This window comes from Aulonocara sp. 'chitande type north' Nkhata Bay, linkage group LG8, assembly GCF_057382095.1.
Source record: "Aulonocara sp. 'chitande type north' Nkhata Bay isolate Kocher_YH1m ecotype deep benthic linkage group LG8, A_spYH_male_GT1.1, whole genome shotgun sequence".
In the NCBI taxonomy this organism is placed as follows: Eukaryota; Metazoa; Chordata; class Actinopteri; order Cichliformes; family Cichlidae; genus Aulonocara; species Aulonocara sp. 'chitande type north' Nkhata Bay.
Genome location: NC_141351.1, coordinates 20252835 through 20276497, shown reverse-complemented (window position 1 = coordinate 20276497; position 23663 = coordinate 20252835). Strand labels below are relative to the sequence as shown.

General features: G+C 41.8%; 1 protein-coding gene across 1 annotated transcript; it reads left to right on the top strand.

The window, feature by feature from the left end:
* The first annotated feature begins 42 nt into the window (after positions 1 to 42).
* hs3st3b1b (heparan sulfate (glucosamine) 3-O-sulfotransferase 3B1b) lies at positions 43 to 20269 on the top strand. Its single transcript, XM_086304183.1, has 2 exons — positions 43 to 934; positions 17216 to 20269. Exons 1-2 carry the CDS (start codon positions 354 to 356, stop codon positions 17832 to 17834), a joined length of 1200 nt encoding a protein of 399 aa, XP_086160309.1. The 5' UTR covers positions 43 to 353; the 3' UTR covers positions 17835 to 20269.
* Positions 20270 to 23663: the final 3394 nt, after the last annotated feature.

Genomic DNA, 23663 nt, shown 5'->3' with positions numbered 1-23663 from the left:
CCGCCGTCATTCTCGCGCGCGTCTCTGTATAAGGTCTCGCGCTCACCCAGGAGCTCGTGCAAACCTGAGATGAGGCTCACGCGGGGCTGTGCTGCGCCTGTCGCAACTCAACACTTTCCCCAAATTTAAGCACCCTTGTGATTATCGTTTCCTCCATGCCTTCTCATTCCTGGATGCACCGATCCATCCGCTTTTATTTAGGCTAGTTTATTTGTTTGTTTTATTTGTAGGGTTTATTTATTTTTAGTTTTTTTCATGAGCATGTGCTTAATTTTGCAAGGATTGCAAAGGTGCCACCGGGAGTGAGTTAGGCAATATGCGCCGCTGGGATATGGTTTTCAACCGAAAGGCTTATGGAATATAGCCTGATTTTCCACAACCTGTATGCCTTCTGGTCCAGCCCCGTGAAGAAGAAACTAATACTGCTCAGCATCATGTTTTTAATCTGGGTATACATGCTGTACTCATGCGTGGGCTACTGTTCCACCATGCCAAGTTTGGTCGTGGAGAGTTACCGGGGCAAGGAGACTGGTTCTGCGGTGGGCAAGAGGACAGAGAGCAGCAGGACGGACCTGGTGTCCAGACTGCTGGCCAAACCGCAGCCCTGGGAGGATATAGAGAGTGACTATGAGGAGCCGTCCATCAGGACCGCTGCGTCCAGAGACCTGCTCAATAACGAGCTGGACTCTGACAGAGCCGAAGACTGGGACGAGATGCACGGGGAGCACCAAAGAGCCCCGGAGCCCAGCGCCATGTCCAGCTTCTCCAACGGCTCCGGGAGCAAGAAGCTGCCGCAGGCGATCATCATCGGGGTGAAGAAAGGAGGGACCCGGGCTCTGCTGGAGTTTCTCCGGGTCCATCCTGACATCAGAGCCGTGGGAGCGGAGCCTCACTTCTTCGACCGCAACTATGACAACGGGCTGGAGTGGTACAGGTAAAACTAATCACCGGGCGTTTGTTTATCTGGATGCAGGGCGAATACACTTTTCCGGGGGAAGAAACTGTACGAAAGAATTTGCAATGCAGTGCAGAACAGCGATGCTGAATTTATTTAGTAAGCCAGACAAACAAGGGTCGGAAAGGCTGTAGATTTTCTTTAAAGTGCGTCAGATTTAGAGGTTGCACACAATTTTTTGTAAGCTTGTTCATTTTTCAATCCAACAACATTTAAGTCATTTTTCTTTTTTAAACACAGCTTAATCTATTTACTCATAAATTGATTTATATGTCACTCATTTGAAGCCCATCAAAGCACACCAAATTCTAACAATTATCCAGCACGTTTTGAGTTTATTTCACAACTTAAACCTTTAAATAAACACACGGGTTGTTACCTCCGCTTTGTTCTGTATGTTTACGTCCTTTTGGATGTCGGCAGCACAGATTAGGCATTTTTAATTAACTGTTAATTATGAGGGTTAATGGCTTGCTTTTTTCCCCTTCCATCGCGTGCGTAATTTTGTTTTGAAAGAATCGAAGAATTGAAAGCGCATTATGTCGCCTGATAGAGATTACGGTGAGATTGGCGTGTTTCTGCGATGTGCAGTGATCTCTGTTGGACACAGTGCAATATTGCACCTCCACGGGGATGCGTACTCAGGCTTGTATGTCAGATTCAAACCTACTTTTCCAGTTTCTTTGATTGAGTCGTGTTATTTTACGACCAAGGAGAGGTTTTAATTAAATTATTTCTCATTTATTACGTTTGTACGGGCTACAGTCAGGTCCTGACCGACCTTTCTCCTTCGCTTATAGTGAGCAAATACGGACAAATTTCAGACTACTCAGCTACAACGCCTTATGAAAAGAGTCTTGAAGCGCAATTCAAGAAAATCTGACCAACCTCACTGTGTTAAGACCCAGTTAAGAAAAAGGTAAAAAATCAGTTGATTTGTTAGATCAGGTTTGGAAAATTAAAAAATCTCAATATTATTACATGTTTGTCCCGTGGAATATTTTACCTAATAGTGTTTGTTGCTCTGAAAGGGGTTCAGCTATTGTTATGTCAATGGGCTTAATGCAAGTAAATGGCATGTAAAAGACAATGAAAGGATTCTTTATAGAACAAAAGCCATTTACCATCTTCAGAGGTCCAGTCTGAGATTATCCTGGTCACTTAAGTGTTAATATAAGGAGCTGAGGGACTATTGAGCTTAATGACCATACTTGGCAGGTCACAGCACAGACAGACTTAAAAATATATTCTAATACTAGTTTTACACATATTTTGTTTCGTTTTAGTTATATTTTACTTATCTTATTTTTATCAGTGCTCAGGTATTTTTTTAAGCTATTTTTAAAATGCAGGTAAAGTTCCAGCTGTTCATTTACCAATGGTCAACTGATTTTATTGATTTATTATCATTTACTAATTGATAAAATGACACCTACAGATACAATGTTATTGTTTACGTTATAATCACGCTTTCAAAAACATTTACCCAATGTGGTTAATTACCATCTTTATTTATTTATTTTTTGTATTTAAGTTTTGTATGAATATAAAAAAAGCAAAGTTCATCAAAAGATTTTACACTTTAAATTGTGATCACGTCTTTGTGATTTGTTTTTCATGTGCTCGCTTTGATAGAATCATTGATTTATTGCAGCCAGATTAACTGGTTTGGGAAGGCGGTTATTTAACTGACTTCCAGCGACTGCATGCCCAACTTTTCTTGTATGGGGAAATGTGGAAAAGTACAGTCAGCTTTTAGACTATGAAATTGAATACTTTTTCAAAACCATGTAAAGAAATCAGGACTCAAGGTTTTGTGATAGAATTTTATTATTTGTTGATTATTTTGCATTGGAAACACAAGCTATTCGACAGCACTGGAGCAGTGTACACTCCACATTATTTTTTGTGATAAAGGCGTTTTATGCTTTGGAGGCACATCTAAACAGCGCTTATGTTAAACAAAAATCCATGAACTTTTTGTTCAAGTTCATTCAGATTGGTAACAGCAAAACCTGTTATGAAATACTTCTGTTAAAGAACTGCAGTGAGGAGTGAACATTACAGTGAAACAGCTGGTGTAAGCAGTCCCTGTAGTGAAAAAAAGGGTTTCTTTTTCGAGGGTGAGGATGGACAGAGAAGGGAAATTATACTTAATTCATTGCTGATCCCCCTCACTGTCCCATTAGAATAAAATACTGGAGACGATTTGGCAATTTGGGAGGGGAATACTGACATTTTCCAGACAGAAGCAAAATTGTGTGGCATTGAAATATTTTCTGTGGGAATGTGATCAGAGATCATGGTCATTTATGGAGACAGTTATGTGTGTGTGTTTGTGTCTGAGTTGTGTAACGTACCTCTCATTGTTTGTTGATTTGCACAATCTCCCTGTCATGCACCATTGTAACTAGCTTGCACCATCCTCGCCTCCCCCAATGGGCACGCATTTAGCGTTGGAATTCCACCAAGTAAATGCAGCCGCAGAGAGAGATAGAGAGAGCAGAAAAGACTCGGGCAGGCAGCGGGAAGAGAAGTTTCAAAATGAAAGGAGGTGGAGATAACAAGTCCTTTTGTGGATTTCTGATGTTCTTTGACAGTTTTTAGTTGTGCCAAAGACAAACACATGATTCATGCTTTTGACCGAGGGGTCCTTGTATCAGGAGGTACACATTTTCGCAGTGAGGTCATGCATGAACTAGCCCCGACGAACACACACGCACACACACACAGAAAGAGTGACTCAGAATTAAGCAGGCCACTGTGACTGAATGTGAAGAGGAACATTGGTTCTTTATTTTCTATTTGCACCTGTTCCCTGGAGTAGTGTAAGCGAAACCGGTGTTATCTGATAATAATTTTAAAAACATGTATGCTTCTCTATAGCACACACATTAATGGCATAATTGCAGTAAGGTCATTCATAAAATAAAAAACTAATAGCTCCCAAAGAATAAGCACAGGGAAAACAGTGCAAGTGCTTTTTTTAAATTAACCACTTTCATTTTTGTGTGATTTTTCACAGACTGGTGTAGAACAAAGATAATTAGCAAGCAAACGTTTGTAACTGTGTTTCACTTGATGGAATAAAACAATCAGAGAGAAGTGACAGGAACGCTCATAAAAAGTTGGAGTGGTTTGGCTTTTTTGAGAGTTTATAGAAGTTTGTATTGAAGTTTTTAAGAAACTGCGAATAGCTTAAATCAGTTTTTTCCCTCAGTTTGTATGATCTTGTATGTCACCTTGAAACATGCTTTAACTCATGCACATTAGCTGAAGGCCTCTCTCCTTCCACACCGACTTTGTTTTCTTCAACTTGCAGTATTTTATTTATTCCTAACGCTTGTTGACTACAGTCCTCATCCCGCCCTGTCAGTCTGTGGTGCATATTGCTCTCTTCATATCCCATTTAGCCGTATTTGCTATGAAGGGGCTTTGATATGTAATTACTGTGCTGTGGTTTTGCTGTCGTGTCGCGGGCTCTGGTCTTAGCTCACTGTCAGGCCCAGGCACTGTTGACGCTGTCGCTCCTCCCTCGGAGTGGCTTTAGCATTAAACGAGAAGCTGTACACATGTCGGGCAGGGTGCAGTAACATAGTTTACGGCCATATAGTGGTATGTGTCATAGGTTTTCATATTGTGGTGTTAACTTGTGCTATTACTAAGCTCGTTTTAATTAGAACCTATCAGAGGCTGTCAGCTGTTTGTTCTCCGCATGAGAATTTTTAAAAAGGTTTGCTTCTGGTTGTGAGTTTAAAGAAGTGGTGTGTCGAAGTAAAGTAATATAACAGTTGGATCGCACACTTCATGTGATTTGCAATCAAAGGTGATTCCAGTTCTGTAGAGATTGTTCTGTCTGAATGGGTGCCTTCCCTGAGCAGGATGTCTCGCTGGTCAACCTTTGTATCGAGTCTGTGATAAAACACCGTGGAGGTAAACGGACTTAAAAAGCAGTGTCAGTAAAAGCTACTTACAGCACCACAAAAGGACAAGTGGAGCATTGTTGAAAGGGGAACTTCCTTTAAAAAAAATGAAAAGAAACCAAGTTCCTCTATCAGACTTAGGATGCTTGCGGAAGTCTGCACTGTTTGAAAGCCGTTATTTATCTCTACCCCCACTGCTAGTTCTTGAGGTGGAGTCAGACTGCATCTCTTGACCATGTCAGAGACGGTTCTGGATGGGTGCACGTCCTTTATCTGCTCGCCACAGGGGAGCTCCTATTTCCATGTAGGTGACCCATCCACTTTCTGTTGCCACTGACCTCACCCTCCTTTCTTCCTCTGAATGGCCAAAAGGGCCACCTGGTTCTATAGAGCATCGTTTGACCAACAAAACATCGAGTGCTAATGTTTGCATACACGGGATGTTTTAAGGAAAGTCAGTGGGTACGTGGAAGTGTTGTTCATTCAATACATACAGCGTTATTGTAATAGGCTCAGCTGTGAAACCACAAATAATCTTCAGTTGATGTCACAGAAGACTGAAACTGTCAGACATCATACACAAATGTCTCCATGGCCTGACCCCTCTGGGATAGCCAGTATTGATTGGTCAGGCTTGATTGGAGGTAATGTGTAGAGGTGGGTTAAGAGCCTTTGACTGAGGTCAGACCCACGTCTGCTTGCTGACAGGGTCTGTGTGTTGACCATCTGCAGAGCTACAGAAAGCTGCTGGAAGCTACAAGCCCCACAGGGGATCTTACAACGCTTCATAAACAATCGCACGACAGCAGAAAACCTACTGAGTTATGTACAGGAAGACTTAAAAAAAACATTATTTTTAAACTGTGTTTGATAAAAATCAAGTACTGAAAGTTTAAGTGGCTCTCATTCAGATGGAGCTGCAGTAAAGACAATGCCAGATTCATGATTAGATACTTTGGCCCTCTGATTGTTTCCTGATTCCTGGAACTCCACAGTTCCTCTGGGAATGAGCGCCCGGCCAGCCAACCGTACAGCTGACAGCAGGTTCACATCCTCTGCTCAAATCCTCAATAGCAGTGGCCAACGTGAAAACAAGCAGTTTGAAACTGTGCCTCCGTGTAGGGCTGAACGATTATGGAAAATAATCTAATTGCGATTTTTTTGCCCCAATATTGCGATTGCGATGCGATATGCGATTATTTTTTAAGGTCTTTGTCTTCTGTATTATTAAACAAAGACAAGCAATACATCATATAGTATGGCCAATACTATATTACATTAATTTTAAACTGTTCTTTCCTGGAAGACAGACCTCTGTTATGATGACATGAGGTGATGCATGAATTGATGACTGACATTTTTATTTAACTTCTTCAATCACAACAGTATATTTGAACATACACAATAGTTTATTTTTAGCTTACAAACATCTGAGCATAAAGTGCTGACAAGGAACCCTGGTGTAAACATTAAAATGAAAGTCAGTACAATGTGCAGATTGCAGAAATATACATAAACAAAATCAGTGGCTTTACCACACTCAGTTTTTCGACATCTGTGAACTACTAGACAGTCATTCAATTAAAAAATAATATTAAATAAATAAAACTAATAAATAAAAAATACACACATCTTACTGATCCCTGCAGTCAGTAACATTACACATAAAGTGCAAACATAATAGCAATTGTATAAACACACACACAAACACGCCTTTAAAATTTAAAGGCGTGAAATTGGACGGTCTAGCCTTCTGAATCAGAAGGCTAGTTCTGATTAGCGTCACCGCTGTCTCGGTGGAGTTTAATAAACTCGGCCGTCTGCTTCTTGCTATCTAAAATATAACCAGACACTGGTGTAAATTCTCGACTGTCTCATACTTCTGTTTAATAAGTTTTCTGTTTGACGTTTAGTCAGCTGTGTGAAAACCAAGGAGGAACCCACCCGGGGGATTAATAAAGTTTTATTTTATCTAATCTAATAACTTTAATCTCAGCCAAACCGATTTACTCACGAACAAACAAAACACTGAAAAAAGCCCAACAATAACATTTTTAGGTTGTCTAAGTGACTTATATATTACGTTTAACCCGAGCAGCGAAACTCCGCGGTGATCTGAAAATGATGTGCCGGGAGTTGTGCCGTTCTCGGCCGCATCAGTAACCCTCGAGCTCCCGGCTAGCTGTCGAGCTGGTGGGTAGCAGACGCCTCTGAAAACGTCGAAGCACTTTTGCAAATATGGGATATCTTGATAAACCGAGCAGATATTTGATGTTTACACAACTACTTTCTCGCCTGAAAATATGTTAAAAGTTTATTTTGTGACCCAGAAAGATTAGTATGAGTAATTTTAAAACTTAGTAGCGGCCGCCATTGCTGGAAACTGGAGTTTGGCTGGGCCGCGCTATGAATTCTGGGATATGGTAGTAATTTGGACAGCCTTCGGCACGTCGCTGTGACGTAATCGGTCTACAAATGCGGCCTCAGGAGGATGCAGCCCATGAATTTGGACATGTCCAGAGTATAATCGCAGCCTTTGCGGTTAGAAAATTGCACTTGATCATGTCGCGATATTATCGCAAATGCGATATATCGTTCAGCCCTACCTCCGTGTTGACTAAACTTCCACCTTCAGTTCCCATATGGGTGGATTATTCGTCAGTGGCACCCTGTTTCTCATCGGTGCCTCCCAGTTCTTCCCCCAAACATCATCCTCAAATCTCTTCCTTCTTTTCCAGTTTTCCAGCTGCGCACTTGTGTTGCTGATGTGCAAGAATGGTGTCACATGTCATACTTGGTTTTTACATTTCTGGGTGGGGCTCACTGCAGGCCTCGATGACCAGCCGTGACCCACTACCAGAGAAGGCTTTGGTCAGTGTAGAGGGGCGAGGGAAGCCCTCTCCTCTTTGCCTAAGCTGGCGTAGCCCGGTCAAGAATACAGAGTGACCTTGGGGGAGGTGGAGAAGCAGGGAAAAAAGGCAGCTTTTATCCCCAAATTACAACCGGTTAATAGTGAAAGGGGAGACCTGTGGAGAAGGGAGTGGCAGCGCTGTGCCGTGGTGGTTTGCATCCCCCATCCTTCTCCTGTTAGTGTGCAGAGAACACTAGCCACACCAGTGAAGACAATATAGCTGCAACAGACAGCAACCTCCTGCTGAATCAGAGGATAAAAGAGGAGGCTGACAGGAAGTTGCTGTCAACATTTGACTCAAATGGATGATGCAAAGAATAAGAAGACAAAGTCATTCAAACAAACACAAATAAACCCACACAAACACATTTTTAAAAGACACATTTTGTGGCATTGTTTTTTTTTTTTGCAGTTCTGTATAAAAGGAAGGTTGGATTGGGGGCTATGTTGGAGTGACTTAGGGATTGCAGTGCATGTAGTAACATCTGTGTAAGTCAGGACTGGCGCTGCTTTGTTAGATGTCAAACTCCTCTGGTTACACAATGCCAGCGTGCTATGCAAAATCACACACCGGGGCGGCATTACACTGGCTTGTGTCAGTGTAAATAAACAATGGCATCATAAAAAGAGGCTTGAATGGCATTGATGTAAAATCTCTCTGTTTATAATGCCAAAGTAATTCAAGCCCACCAACAATAAAATGCAAAGAATTCAAATGAAGTGGTCTTGGAGCAAGGAGAAAGGAAGCTTAGGATGGAGAAAGCGGTATACAAACCCTCCCTCTGTGTTACGTGTGAATTAGACCCTTTTTAACGAGGTGATAATTTGGATGTTGTTTTACATGTCAGAACAGAACCAGACATCCTCCCTCCAGAGTTAATGGTCAGTCATTGCTGCTAAATAAACACTTTCTGGCACATTAAAAAGGTTCCCCTGGAGGCTGCTGGAGACAGACACCCGTATACCATTTTGTTAATTATTTACTGTTACTCTTCTAAAGGTAGGTTAATCAGGTGAGTCTTATGTCCTTTCCAAAGGAAAGGAAAAGTAATTTAGGAGTGGGAGGAACGGAAAAAAACTGATGACGGTAGACCTTTACAGCTTCACTTGTCCCAGGTATTAAGTCCCAGAGGTAGCCATTAGGGTGTTGGAGAGCGAGCCTGCCTGTGGGAGAAAGGAGGACACGCTTTCTCTCTTACACTCACTCACACACACACACACACTCACACACACACACACACACACACACACACACACACACACACACACACACACACACACACACACACACACACACACACAGAAAGAGAATGCAAGGAAGGTCTCTCGAGGTTTCCATTAGCCTGGCAGTAAAAGAGCAGAGCTCATTAGAAACCTCGAGCTGTCTCCCTCCACCTTGGCTGCTCGACACTAGTCACTCTCTCCATTTAGATGTACTCCCAGTGCTGTTGGGCTCTCGTAAGAGCTGTAAGAACACTTCAGCTCACCTCTAAGACAACCTGGCCAAACTCTACTCAATGCCAATTATTTTTCCACCACGTGCAGTTTTTCTCTTCCTTGTTTAACTGATCTAAAGCTGAAAACTGCACTCAGTTACTTTAGAAGCAAAAACTACTCCTCCATTATCTGTAAGTTATATTAATATTACTGTAGCGGTTATGTGCTAATTTAACACCAAAACACCCCAACAGGAAGTCAGATATTAAGATCTTAGTGAAGTTTATTTATGAAAGGTGGACTAAATTTTATTTGCTGAAAAAAAGATGAAAAGCCTGATGATTTCTATCTTTGTGTGAAGAGTGCCATCGAAATAAGACTAAAGATAGTTTCCAAATCGGAAAATTTAGAGCATTCTGTGTTTTGGCATGTCTGTTAAATTATGGATGTGCGCTGGCATTTGGAAGCCAGAAATACATCAAAGTGAGCTTATCACGAATGTGTTTAATCGCAACATTCTTTTTTTTCCTCCTAAATACTGCAAAATTATTAATTGCGTTGCTATTTTTAGACCCTGGCAGCACTGGAAGCACTTGCAGAATTCAGGAAGGTGACTTGACATGTAACATGTTTATTTACTAAAACCACGGTATTTCTCTAACCCTAGCAAAGCATAACACATAACCACCAGTTGGAATCTGGATGGAAACCCTGCTCTTCTGTGTACTGAGAGCTCTGTTTGCCCACCTCCTTAGCGAAAAATGCCTCTGAATGGAATTTATAGCAAACAATGCAGCAAAACATAACTTAGTTCTATAAAGCTGAAGACAGAGTTATTGCTTGGAGATGTTATTGTATATTTATATAAAAAAATCTATCCTTTCAGACCAAGGAAAAGAGAGAGATTAAAGGATAAAAACTGCTTCTGCCACTGTTTCCATCTCGGAAAGGAGTAGGTTAATTGTCATGCTATCCCTACTCAGTATAGCTAATTATATGTTTGCTTGGGAGGCAGGCTGTCTTTAGGAATTTGTAAACCATTAACCTGCAGCAACAGCTGCAGTGTGAGTAATAGAAGCAAAATGATAGAGCCCAAACACACGCAGAGATGGTTTTGGGCTTGGTGAGTGACATACAGTAGAGAGGAAATCCCCTCTTTCTTGCACACACACTTTGTAGTTCACCTGTCTTCAAAAAGGTGTGCAGGCAGTTACGGATGACAGCCAATTCAAACAGGATGCAAAGTAGCTTGCTCGCTCCCTCTGTCTCTCTGTGTGTGACTGAGTGTGCGCCTAGGGAGTGGGGGTGGTGGCATGTAAGTTCTTCTTGAGTCTGTTTCATCTTTTATTCATCTCTGCTGTAGCTAGATCAAGGAGTCATGTGCCTCTTGGTGCATGTCAAGCGTCAGGAAAGCAGTCAGAATGGCTGATTCTGACTGCACACCCACACATCAACACCCAGATATGCTTAGACACACACAGAGTAGGCAAACACTTGCTCCTATACACAAACCGAGTCTTCACCTGCAGCTCCCCGTTGTTGTTTGCCCCGTTGTTTTTTCTTTTACGGTTCACTGGTTTATTTCATCCCAGCTGTCATCCAGTCGCACCCTGATACTGATGGAGTGGTGGAATGCGTGGCTAGCTCCGGGGTAACACCTTCAGCAAACACCCCAAGCAAACACATTAATTAAAGAGGATTACTAGTGCTAAACAAATTTTGGCTAGTATCACAAAGTGGAGGCTTTCACAGCGTGTCCGTCTGATGGCTGACGCACACGCAGCGAGTAGCTTGATCGCTGTGGTGGTGTCAGGTGAATCATCTTGTATCACATGTCAAACAAAGTGATGAGATGTAGTCTTAAGTGATGCTTAGATGATGGGATCTTTCACTTCTTTAAGGTTGGCCAATTAAAGCTTTTTACTTTTTTTCTTCTTGGCCGATGCTTTTAAAAGCCCGAAGGAGGAAAAATAGGACAGCACTTGCGAAGAGTTGCACATTCAAAACGGGAGGAGTTACTGCTACTTTCTTCTCCCCGCCATGCCTTTCACCAACTCCTCTGTTTTATTTATGCCACATGGTGGGCTCCCTCGCTTCGCTGCAGGGTTATTAACACTCAGTAATTCTAGGCAGCCGCCTATGGCCACAGGCCGGTGTGGTTCCAGGCCTGAATAATCTCTGCGGCTCCACACATTCCAGTGTTGTTTTCCGAAGGTGCCAGATAGCAACAAATGCACTTGAAAACAGATTTTCCGAATAGGAAAACTTATAGTTAGTTTTAAAATTGAATAATTTGTGCTTGTCACGCCTCTGCAGCGCTACCCATCATAAGGTAACCACGACAGCATCAGAGAAGAATGTCTCAACCTCACTTAAGTATTTTCAGGACATTACAGAGGGGGGTAAACATGAAGCCCATGGCATTATATGTGGTGGTTTGTTCTCTATTTATTTATTCTGCTTTACTTGTGTCTGATGTTGCCTCCAAAACCAGGCTGGGTATGAGCCCAAACGAGTGTGCATGGTCTGCAAACCGCAAGGCCTGACTCCCCTTCTTTCCCACTTTCTGTCTTTCCCTCTCTTGTCGATTCACATTGTCTCTGTCATTCACGCTCCCACTCCTACACACTGTTTTACACACACATTCCTTCTGTAAGAGGCGCTAAAATGAAGAGGAAAAAAAAAAGCTCCACATCAGTGAAGTGCAACTCCCTGACTTCAGCTTAAAATGATGGATGGACGGGTTGCGACGGTTGGGTTAACTGTTTTGTTTACTTGGAGGGTCAGGATATTCCCAGGCTGCTTTGACATAGCGCAATGTCTTGATGGAGTTCAGGGCCTAGGAGTTACATTTATCAACCAAATCAGGACTTCAAGCCCAGAATTTCTGTGTCAAAGTGTCACAGAGCTCTGACCAGTTTGTCCTCTGCAATCTGTGCTGCTCTGAGAAAGATTAAAATGCTAGCGAATAATTACACCCTGACCTTTTAGACCCGGCTGTGGAACCTTTGGCTATTTCCTTTTTGTCCTTCCTTCCGTTCTTGATAAGACCTTGTTAGCAGAAATGCTGTGATAAATGTTCTAGGTATGACCTTGAGTCAAGACCATGGGTACTATTGTTGGTGAGACGGTGGGACTTTCTAAACAGAATCGCTTTTTAGTAGAGGAACAGAGATAGGGGTGGGAAGTGGTCTGCAGTAACTCCATTAATACTGACAGGCACTCTTGACAACAGCATTCCCAGCAATTCGGAGGAGGAATTTTGCTTTCAAGCAGCATTCCTCCTTTTAGCTGCAAGATATGCCCCATCCCATGCAGGGTCCTGCTCTCAAGGTCTGAGTGTGTGATACTAGGCTAGCCTGCATTATTAATCCCTTTAGCAGACAGAAGATTTGGAGGGGCTTCCACTCAGCCACCTTCTCTTTACAGTGAAACCATTATGCACTGAAGCCAGGCTGTTAATTTGAGGCTGTAGCATGACTTTGGTGTGTGTGAAATGTACATGCACATATGGAGACTTACTCAATAGTATGGCCAAAGGAATGTATAGTTTTTGGGGTTCCCAAAGATATATCACCATCAAACTGTAAGATAAAGATGCACACAGACACCTTTCAGCCTATACTCCTGCAAGATCTCATCTTTAAGCAGGGGTGTCTGGCTCTTCTCAGCCAGGAAATGAGCTGTCAAAAAGCTCTAAGTGACCACATACTAACACCTGGACTCCTCTTCGAGTGCTTGAAAGAGAGACCAGATGAAGCTTCTGCGACTCCATTCAGAGCACTCCTCCCTCTCTGCATTGGAGTGGCCATAAACCATCTTCTTTATTCTTTTAATTTACAGCCAAAGCCATGCTCTGTGGTAAATATAATGTCAGACTCCAGGCACTGTGGAGCGTATTTCAAAATGTCTGGCTTCTGTATGTACTTAAATGCTACTTTGAAAATATTCCGTGAACCAGCAGAGCCGTGCATGCTTGCCTCCCTCAGTAGCATCTGTAGTGCGCATGTCGTGTAAACATGTTGCTTACTGCTGTTTCATAGCATGCAGGCTACTATGAACAAAACCCTCATCCATGAATTCTTTCATATGCGTTCGTGATGCACATGAAATGTCCTGCATTTCCAAATCAGGCTCAAATGCTTGTTGTCTCCTGGGTTGAAAAGATGGAAATAGGAACACTTTGGACTGTGAATGAACAAATGGCTTTCGAGATCCTTATCATCAAGTAAGGAATAAAGATGTGTCTTTGTATTTCCTGAAAATGCTTGTACGTTCAGCGCATTGGTTCATGAGAGGGTCTCGGAAGGAGGCCCTTGGAAAAGAAAGGGAGCCTTTCAGTACCTCTTCCCTCATTTCCTCCCTCTCCTGCTTTATACTCGTGAAGTGTCACTTTGCTATCGGACTTCAAGGCCTGATTGCCAAGGGTCGAGTGAACCTTCTTAGATCACTGGAAAAGAGACCGGAGTGAATGTAAAGAAAACTCAGCACAAAGTTAAGTGCTTGATTCCTCTGAAGTACCCGATTTGTTTGATTTTCTTACACTAGTGTATGCTGACAGGTTAATTGAGCCTGTACATAAACATGCTTAGAGCACTGTACAGTGTATACTGTTGTATACTGTTGTTGTGGGTGTTGTTACCTCCCATGGGACGGTAATACTCACTCCAGGGTATTCAAGCCATAGAAATCAGAGTGCATTAGCTTTAAATGCCCACGCGAGTAAAGCCACACCCTCCCTTTTTATGGTCGATACAGAATGCCCTCCGATTTGTCTGTATTCAAATAAACAAACCCTAATTTGAGATTCAAATGCTTTCAACATCCAGACATGTGAGATAATTGAAAACCTTTTGTATCAAATATAAAATCGACAGACGCACGCCAAATAGCTTTTTTCCTTTTGTCTTTGAGCAAACCAGTCATTTTGTCAGGGATGCTGTGAAACAGACAGCTCAGTGGCAGCCCGTTATCATTGAATCAAATGTGACAGGAGGGAGGCAGAAACATCAGATCGAAATAACCCTCATTCTGAGCTCTGATGGGATGAGGGCTCTTTAAAGCGCAGGCCAAAGGGCCGCTCCGCTGGCCCTTCTTTGATGCTGTCATGTGACAGCGGCTTCTGCTTTCTGTCTTATCACTGTTTTTAGCTTACCTGTCAACTTGGAATTATTCTTAATGGAAAACGATGTCCACACACACACACACACATAAGTATATATATGTATATAACAATTTCAAAAGTGCCACCAAGCAAAGAATTCTTTGTGATATACTATATGAGGTCCAATAAGTTATTTGGAGTGTTATTGTTTCCTATAAAAGACAAGAGTTGCTTTTATCTAAAGGGGACAGGGTGATGTTTGCAGGGCAATTTTGGCACACGTTTCACTTAAGAGCTCTCCAAACAGCTTCTCTTGAGGTTGAGAAGGATGGCGAAGTGCTCCACTCAGGCCCCAGTAAGCACCCACCCTCCACTTTCTGCCCCCTCTCTACCCTGCCCCCATCCCCGCCCCTGTGCCCTGACCACTGCCCTGCTCACCCCTCCGCTCAGGGACAAAGGCTCACTTTCAAAGAAAAGGGGGAAAAAAGAGGAGCCCGGTGTCACAGAATTGCCTGTTTGCTGACGGAATCTTTAAAAGCAGCACCTCATAAATCAAAAGAGAGTATAATAGGCATTGTTTTTCCAAGAGCTACTTGTCCCACTTAAATTCCCCTCCTTTTCTCTCTTTTCTCCTTTCCTGCCTTTTCCCCTCCGGCTTCTTTGGCAGAGAGAGTGGGCAAAGTCTGAGGTGGAGATTTTTTATTAGGGGGGCCCTCTTCTTGTGGATTTGGCGCCTTTTAGGGGTTTCCTCGCCACTTTCTGACCATCCCCTAGTTTTATGCTCCTTCAACCCCCAACACTTGATTTTTTTTTAGGATTCCCTGAGCTTGGATCAGCATAATCTATCACTATGCACATTGTAACTCAGGCCTCCTCCCTATCTCCATGCCACATTGTCGTGTTGAAATCGGATTAGCTCGGGAGCCATTTGCCTCTTCTGTTTGGCTCTAAACTCTTTTTGTATGTTAGCACAAGGAATGACAAAAAGCTTGCAGGCAGTATCACCATTGTGCATCGAGAGAATGAAGAATGGCATGCAGTTTGACTCAAGCATGTTTGGTTTATACTCCTTGAGGAGATTCAAGAGGTGCTTTTCAAAAACGTAGCGTGTGTTCATGTGCTGTTTGCATTTATACATCCAGAAATGGCTTGCTGGCGTGCACGTTCTGATTTCAACAGGCTATTAATGTTTGGAAATAAGCTCGCTTTTCCCTCTCGTTTGCTCCGTTCACTCGACTGATGTGTCAGTAATCAAGATGATATCATCATAATTAGATCACAAGCACTGCATTAAGATTACACAAATGCCAACAACATTTCCATGAGACATTTTAGTGATTACCCAACATTACCCTGGGTATTTTTTTTCCCCTCCCCACTTTTCAACCTCGTGCGCACTGATATGTGCATTGACGACAGAGAGCTGATGTTACATGAATTAACCACGAGCTAAATGGACATGAACTAGATTCCAGCCTTTAGAGTATATTCCTGAGGAGCAGATGGAGGTCTGGGAACGAATCAAGCATTACAAATATCTAAATGTACAGAATGTCTTCAGCCTTTGTCACCTGTAAACATATTGTGTAGGATTACAAAGTGTTTGAATGGGATCTGCTACCATAGTACTGTCTACACAATGGGCTATTAGTGTTCTGGCCTTAACAACAAAGGCGAGCTTCAGGCTACAACAGCCTAACAGGAACCTTATCTGTGAGAGTGTTTTCCCTGATAGATCAATGCCCTCAGTTATCTCTCCCTTCCTTTGAATGATTTCAACTGCTTTTTCTTCATTCTTTGTTGGGATGTTTTATGTCTTGAATTTCAGCCCATTTTGTGTGTGTGTAACAGTCCTTTGAATCCTTTCCATCCAGCAAAAAACAGAAACATATTTGATCTCACGTACATTACACAGGCTACTTTTTCTCCCGGTCTGGGGGCCAAACAGCGAAAAGCGATCCACATCCCAATGTCAGTCAAACCGCTCTTATCGCCTCCACCATAATCTAGACTCTGAGTTTGGCCACTAGTTCTGAAATCCGATGCGGAGAGAGCAGAGTGCGTTCACTTTTCCTTCAAAACCAGTTGTTCCCATGTACCTCTTGATTATATGTCTGCATGTAACATATATGTTTAAAGCCCATTTGCCAGTTTTCGCACAAAACCAAAGCCATTCTTGTCAAAAAAAACCTTTCTGAAACAAACATCATCATCTTTCTGTGGTGCTGCATTTACTGGGGGTCCAGTAGGGTGGTAGAGAACCGTGGCCATCTATACCTGAATCAGCAAGGCAAATTTTTTGTGCCTGTTTGCTCCATTGGGCATATCAAGAGATTTTGATTAAATGTGACCACTTTGAAACATATCCAGCAGTGAGGTTTGGGGAAAAGCAACTCAGGGAAGACACATCAGATAATGGAATCTGCACATGCTGTGAGTTAATTTGGAAAGAAAATACACTGTAAGGCTCATCAGAATTATTCACAATGAAATGAAATGAAATCTTGCCCCTTCTAGGTGATCTGGGTGTTGCATTTGTCTTCTCAACCATGCAAGTCTGTGCAAGGCTTAGAAAACCTAATATGGTTAACGAGAGGATTGGTCACATTTAGAAATTCCTCTAGTTGTTTGATTCTGGAGTAAATAAAGGTTTTCTGTTTTTTCTCAGAAGTGAGATATCTCATGAGTGAGTGAGCTTGTTGATGTTGGAGAGCTGCCTGCACTAATAGGTTTTCAAGCCCTATAATAAGGCTTTACAGGCTTAGTGAGTCATTGATTGCAGAGCACAGTACACTCCATCAACTTGATTACATTATGCAAGAACTTACTGCATCTTACCCTTCTCCTAACCTTCTTTTTGGGCCTGCTTTCTTTTTTCTCTGCAGGGAGCTGATGCCCAAGACCCTGGAGGGCCAAATCACAATGGAGAAAACTCCTAGCTACTTTGTGACCAGGGAAGCTCCTGCCCGAATCTCCGCCATGTCCCGGAACACCAAGCTGATCGTCGTAGTGAGGGATCCTGTCACTAGAGCTATCTCCGACTACACACAGACACTGTCTAAGAAGCCTGACATTCCCTCGTTTGAGAGCCTCACCTTTAAAAACAGGACTACAGGGCTCATTGACACGTCATGGAGCGCCATCCAGATTGGCATCTACGCCAAGCACCTGGACAACTGGCTGCAGTACTTCCCCATGGAGCAGATCCTGTTTGTGAGCGGCGAGCGTTTGATCAGCGACCCAGCTGGAGAGCTGGGCCGTGTGCAAGACTTTCTCGGGCTCAAGAGGATCATCACAGACAAACATTTTTATTTCAACCAGACCAAGGGATTCCCGTGCCTGAAGAAAGCAGAAGGCAGCAGCAAGCCCCACTGCCTTGGAAAAACCAAAGGGCGAACCCATCCAAACATTGACCCTGAGGTGGTGCAGAGACTACGAGACTTCTACAGGCCCTTCAACATGAAGTTCTACCAGATGACAGGACATAACTTTGGCTGGGATTGATGTGAAAATGACTTTTTTTTTTTAATTTTTTGAGAAGTTGTCTTTTTTCCTCTGTAATTCAAAGGCAAGATGTGGAGATATTGTTATGTATATGTAAAATGTACAGAAAATCTATTTTATAATAATTTATTTTTATTTCTAAGCAATTAATTCACTAAGCTGCCTAACCATATTTGTACATAACATCTGACCCACGTGTTGTTTTTAACATTCCTCGTTTTTATTTTGAATTCTCATGCTCCTCCCTTGTGGTCCTGTAAACTCAGTGGATTTACTGGTGCTTCATAATGCAGATAATCAGTGAAGATTGAAGCAGAAACTAGGGCGGAAAGTGTAGAGGCACCATATTACGGGTACAGAGTGCTCACAGAGAAGTGGAGAATCTTCATGTATACTTACATCACACACTTTACCTTCATCCTCTTCATACCCTTTCTCAAAGCCATTCTTTTTTAAGGTGTTTCACATCCTTCTAGGTTTTTCATGGTGCAATTTTCCTGCTCTGTCATTGACCCTAAGCAGCACATCTCTTGTCCCATTCCACTCAATAACAGGTAGATCAATAGACCTAATTGATACTCATCGTGTCACTCATGCTTAAAGTATACAGCTGCCCTTTCATTCTCAGTGCTCCTGCTGCCTGCTCTAATGAATGGCCCATCCATCAAATGTTAAATCCTATCCCGGACCACATAAGGGCCCATGTTAACGTTATGCTAATCAAGTAAAGGTAACTGGCAGATCGATCGAGCCTCTGCTCTCTAGCTCCACATTTGAAGTAGTGTTGGCTGGTAGCCAGGCTTTTGCCCTATCTACTCAGTTCAAAGGTCACACAAAGTCTCAATCAAATTTCCTTGAGAGGCATTTGATTTGTTGAGGAAAAGAGGAGTTGGTGCACAGCGGGTCACAGGGACAGCGCGTCCTATTTTCTTTTCTTCTTCTTTGCGTGAGGTAGCAGAGGCATATCTGCCTGAAATCGAGCATAAAGATAGAAAAGATGACAGAGAGACGACGGCAAGGTTTCGCCTCACTGAAATGGCACTTCTTCAAACAGAAGTCCACCAGGCCCCATCTTAGATCCCAGACTAAACAGATCAAAGGAACAGGAAAGGTTTTTGTGAAGCACTCATAGCACAGCAAGAATTGCCTCAGGCAGGGTTTCGGTGTCTAACCTCTTGTGTCATCAGAAAACCTCATGTGCCATCATCCATGGCCGTTATACTTTATGCCTTATTCACTCTTCTCAAGTCTCATCTCTTCAATCTTAACACTCGTTGCCAAAAAAAACTTCATGTCGATATCATGTTTCACACGGCTTAGTCGCGATCTGCTTTTGTCCCCGGCATTGCTTCTTAGTTTTTGTCTTTCTACTTGAATTCTTGATATGCAAGAGTGAGAAAATGTGTGGTGATCATCTTTGAAGTGATGTCTTTGCAGCGGATGGTGCACCATCATAAGGGCACGGGGCTGCTTTCACGCTATGCTACGCTACGCTGTGCTATACTAAGCTATGCATGCTCGGTGTGGCATCAGTTATGAAAATGCAGGCATGATGGAAATTAATTATTAGCGCCCAGAGAAGGGTTTTAATGCGTTTATGCAGAGCTCAGACTGAATGTAGACAACCTATCCACACAAGAAAACTCATTCAAGTCAGACTGCCATTTAGTGAAAAGTCAAATCTGATTGTCCTTATTAAAATAAGAAAATGTTGTGCCTCTTCAACTGTTGGATCCAACACAGTTAGCCTGCTTGCGTTAAAACAGGCAACCACTTATTCTGCTATTTCTCTTATTTTCCATTTGAAACCAGCTACCTGGTTTCACCTCAAACCAATGGTTGCTAGCAGGGGTGATTGAGGCTTGCTTTTATTCTGCCTGAGCGATGGTACTCCTAGTGAGAACGTGTTTGAAGAAAGCCTTCATCGCCTCTTCTCTCCTTAGTGCAATGTTTGATTATTAAAAGCATTTATGGTGACCTCTTTCAGCAAGCTGTCACGTTGTTGAAGAAAAGTCGGACATTTTCCTGTAAGCTGATGGGAGTACTGCATTTGACTTCTGTTCATTTTTACTGAGGGGATATCTGAAAAAAAAAAGAAACAAGAAAAAAATAAAATAAAACCCTTGCACCCATGGGTTTACTCCCATGTTGCTGCATCTGTTATGGTTGAGTTTTATTCAGCCTGTTTTCAGATCTAAAAATGTTAGAAATGTTTGTCTTATCCACATATTATATGTATTTAGTCTAGCAGATCTGTATGTACAAAAATGAAAAAGACATGTAAATCAAGTATTTTGTGGTATGTACATCAAAGGAATTAATTTTACACAATGCAAGAGCAACATGGAGCAGATGTTTCTAGATGATTAAATACTGAACATTCATAATATTTCTTTGTATGAAGAAATAAATAAAAAAATATATATTTTACCAAATCTTCTGGTGCTTGACTTGTATCCTTGATTCTATTCGAGGACTACACCATCTGCATACAGTACTCTCATGAATACTGCATATTCTATTACATACTACATCTTTTCCATCAAGTGGTTTTATCTGTGTATATAGTTTTAAATAGAGTAATTCACCAAGCTATGTTATTTGTTTAGTATTTTCAGTGGCATGAGGTCAGACAAGACAAGCAAAGTGGAAAAGAAATTAGGAAAACAGCATCAAAAAAGGCATAGTAGGTACACTAAAACAGATTTTATGGTTAAATGTCCTTTTAAAGTTTAACTGCTTTATTTTTACAGTTTCTTTTTCACGAGTCAGCTTCAGCCAGTCATGATATGTTCTAAGTATATGGCTTAGCTAGCTACACTTGTGAAAACTCAAAGTCAACTTTGTTGTCAGTTCTGTAATATGTAACTTACACAGGATTGTAATGTCGTTTCCATGTGCAACTAGAACGAATAAAAAAATAAGAAAACAGAGCACTGCAAGAATATGAGGTATAGCTATAAGAGATCAACACATGAATATGAATTACACAAAATATATTAAAGCCTCTTTATTAAATTATTGCTGTCTATGTATAAAAATTGGAGGTGTACAGGCATGCTCAAAGTTACATTCATTACTGCAATTCTTTGTATAGAAATACAGAGTATAAATGAAATGGTTTCTTTGTTTAGAATGGCCTGACTATGTGATGGCATTCATAAGAAGTTATTTCCTGTACAGCCGCAAACACAACACACTGCCTGCTATTACTATACAGCAATGTAAACAACCTGCAGATGCTCTTCAGTTCTTTGTGTAAGATGTTCTTGAGAATATTTTAAACAAACTGCGCGGGGATAAATCCAGGCATTTTAAGATGTAGTGAGGACAAGCCTCCTGGTGTGACTCCTACTTTATATTCTTCAAATTCTTCAAAATAAAGTCTGTAGTGCATATTTAGAGTAACCACACATACCAGATTTTTAAAAGAATATTCACATCTGTTCAGCTTTACTTTATGTGGTGAAAGGAGATATTTCATATTTGCAGTTTCTGTGAACTGACCCTTTAATTTAATGGCGCCACTTTGAGTTTTGGTACCCCACAACAACTGCCAGCAGACATCAGGTGGCCATTTTCTAAAAAGTATATGAAACACACTTTTAATAATGCAGGACTTTCTTATCAAGCTATTCCCCTAACAGTTCAATTATGCCGCTTCATGGAGAGTTTGTGGAAGGAATGAGCGCATTTGTTAGTTACTGGCTTTCTTGGGTTTCCATATAGATCGGCTTTGGACCGGAAGTAGCTGTTGTCCGGTCATAATATTGCAGCTTTGGATCAGGATGCAAAAATGCGTAATTTGCTGAAAAGTCAAAGACCGATGCTTCACGTCTCTTAGGTAGGTCATTCATGCATGTTTCTAGTTGAACGAGTTTCGCTACCGCATGGATGCAATGCGTGGATGTTGTTTGTGGATTCTTTTTAGCTTACGGCAATGTCGTTTTAAATAGACTAAACAGAATAGACGTCTACAATTGCACTCAGCTCTTTGGCATTTTACCGAAATGTAAACGTTTGATGAGAAACTCACTTTATCTTGTCCCGTGCATGGTAGATATAAACTAAACGTAACACAAATAGTGTTAAACTCCAGTGGCATTACTTTATTATTCTTCATTCGTGTTAGATGCTTAATTGTAAACTCTGGGCTTGTCCTCTACTTCTTATCAGCACTTTGTTTGCTTCAGACAATTATACTTATGAATGTAAAATACAGAAAAACTGCTGCTGCTCTTATACTTCATAGAATGGAAGGTCCGCCTGTCTATGTGGAATACATATCATATTCCAGTGTTTTGGTGATGGCAAGCCTTATGATTAAGAGATAAAGTAGATGGTAAATTACCTGCACTTTTACAGTTCTGTACCTTCTAACCTGCCAAGCTCTCTGTAATGTTTTTCATTCACTCATTTACACACGTGCAAAAAAAGGTGCTGCCCTGCAATCAGGAGCTACTTGGGGTGAGGTGTCTAGGCCAAAAACACTATTGCACGTGCAGAGGTTACAGATTTAACCACTAACTTTCTCTCACGCATCAGATATGAAGGCAGGAAAACATCTGTACCACAGTACATACCCCTAATGCTTTCAGTAGATTCTGTATTCAAACTAGTTTTGTCAGGGAGCTTATAACTGTCTTCATTCTCTGCTGTGTGCTTGCTTTGTATTTTTTGTTCCGTGTATTCATATATCAATTACTTTATAATTTTATTTACTTAATCGCCCATGTTTAAATATGAATTTAAGCCTAATAGGAGTACAAAGTACATCAAAATCCTAGTTACATTTCAGTGCACAGCATGGGCAAGGGCTGTTTCTTAGTGCCTTTTAATTCTTATTTACTCTTCCTATAAAACACACAAACTGAAATAAGGACTTATCAAATTCACTGATTGCATTTGGTGTGAGACACAGTGTTGTAGGATGATTTTCTGTGAAAGGGGTGGGAAAGTGGGGTAGGGTGGATGCGGGGAGTGGGGCATCCTGGCAAATTCTTTCTTTTTCTGTTTCCTTCTCAGCGTGGTGCTGTGGTTATAGAAGTGGGGGGCATGTGCGGTTTCATGTGACCCATAGCTGTGTGGGAGGTTTGGCTGCTGGTAGCGGTGGGTCTGCTTGCCTTATCGGAAATGCCCTTTCTCCCTACCCACACCCTCACTCCCTGTAAAAGCAGGCAGTGTTTCCTCACGGCTCATAATGAGATATACCTCCAGGGCAGTTTATTTACAAGGCTGTGAAGTACCTCCTTGTATCAACAGGGCTCTCATTCACAATATCAGAGGTGATGTATTTACATACCTGTCCAGAGGAAAGGAATGTGGCATCTGTGGCAAACTGTTACTGAATTTACTTGGTCTTCCAAAATTTTCACAATGTATAAGCCTCTATATTTTCCGACCATATAGTGCAAGCAAAGCAAATTGTGCCATCACCAAGCGGTTTGTGAGGCCATTATCTTAAGACTTTTGGACCATCACTTTTTTGGAGAGAAAAGAAAAGGGTAAATTGTCAGTAACAGTAGCAAGCTTGGATGCCCGCTAATTAGCGCCTGGAATGCAGACTTAATGGATGGATTTTCAGTTCCAATTAACCACACAGCAAGCCATGTTATTTATAAGGCAATCGTAACGAAAAATCTCCAAAGTGCATCCGCACAGATGTGGTGATGCCTAGATAGCTACCAACTATAGCTGTCTGTGTCACAGACAGTCAGCCTTATTGCAGTTAACCCATTAGAAACTTAAAAAAAATATGAACTAGTGAGTAGTAGTCATGGAAGACAAAATTTCCCTAAAGCAGGGGTAGGGAAATCCCAGCCTCGAAAG

Coding starts and splice junctions, on each gene's coding strand:
- hs3st3b1b (XM_086304183.1), top strand. CDS start 354: ATGGAATATAGCCTGATTTTCCACAACCTGTATGCCTTCTGGTCCAGC. Junction 935..17,215: donor AACGGGCTGGAGTGGTACAG/GTAAAACTAATC, acceptor TTTTCTCTGCAG/GGAGCTGATGCCCAAGACCC.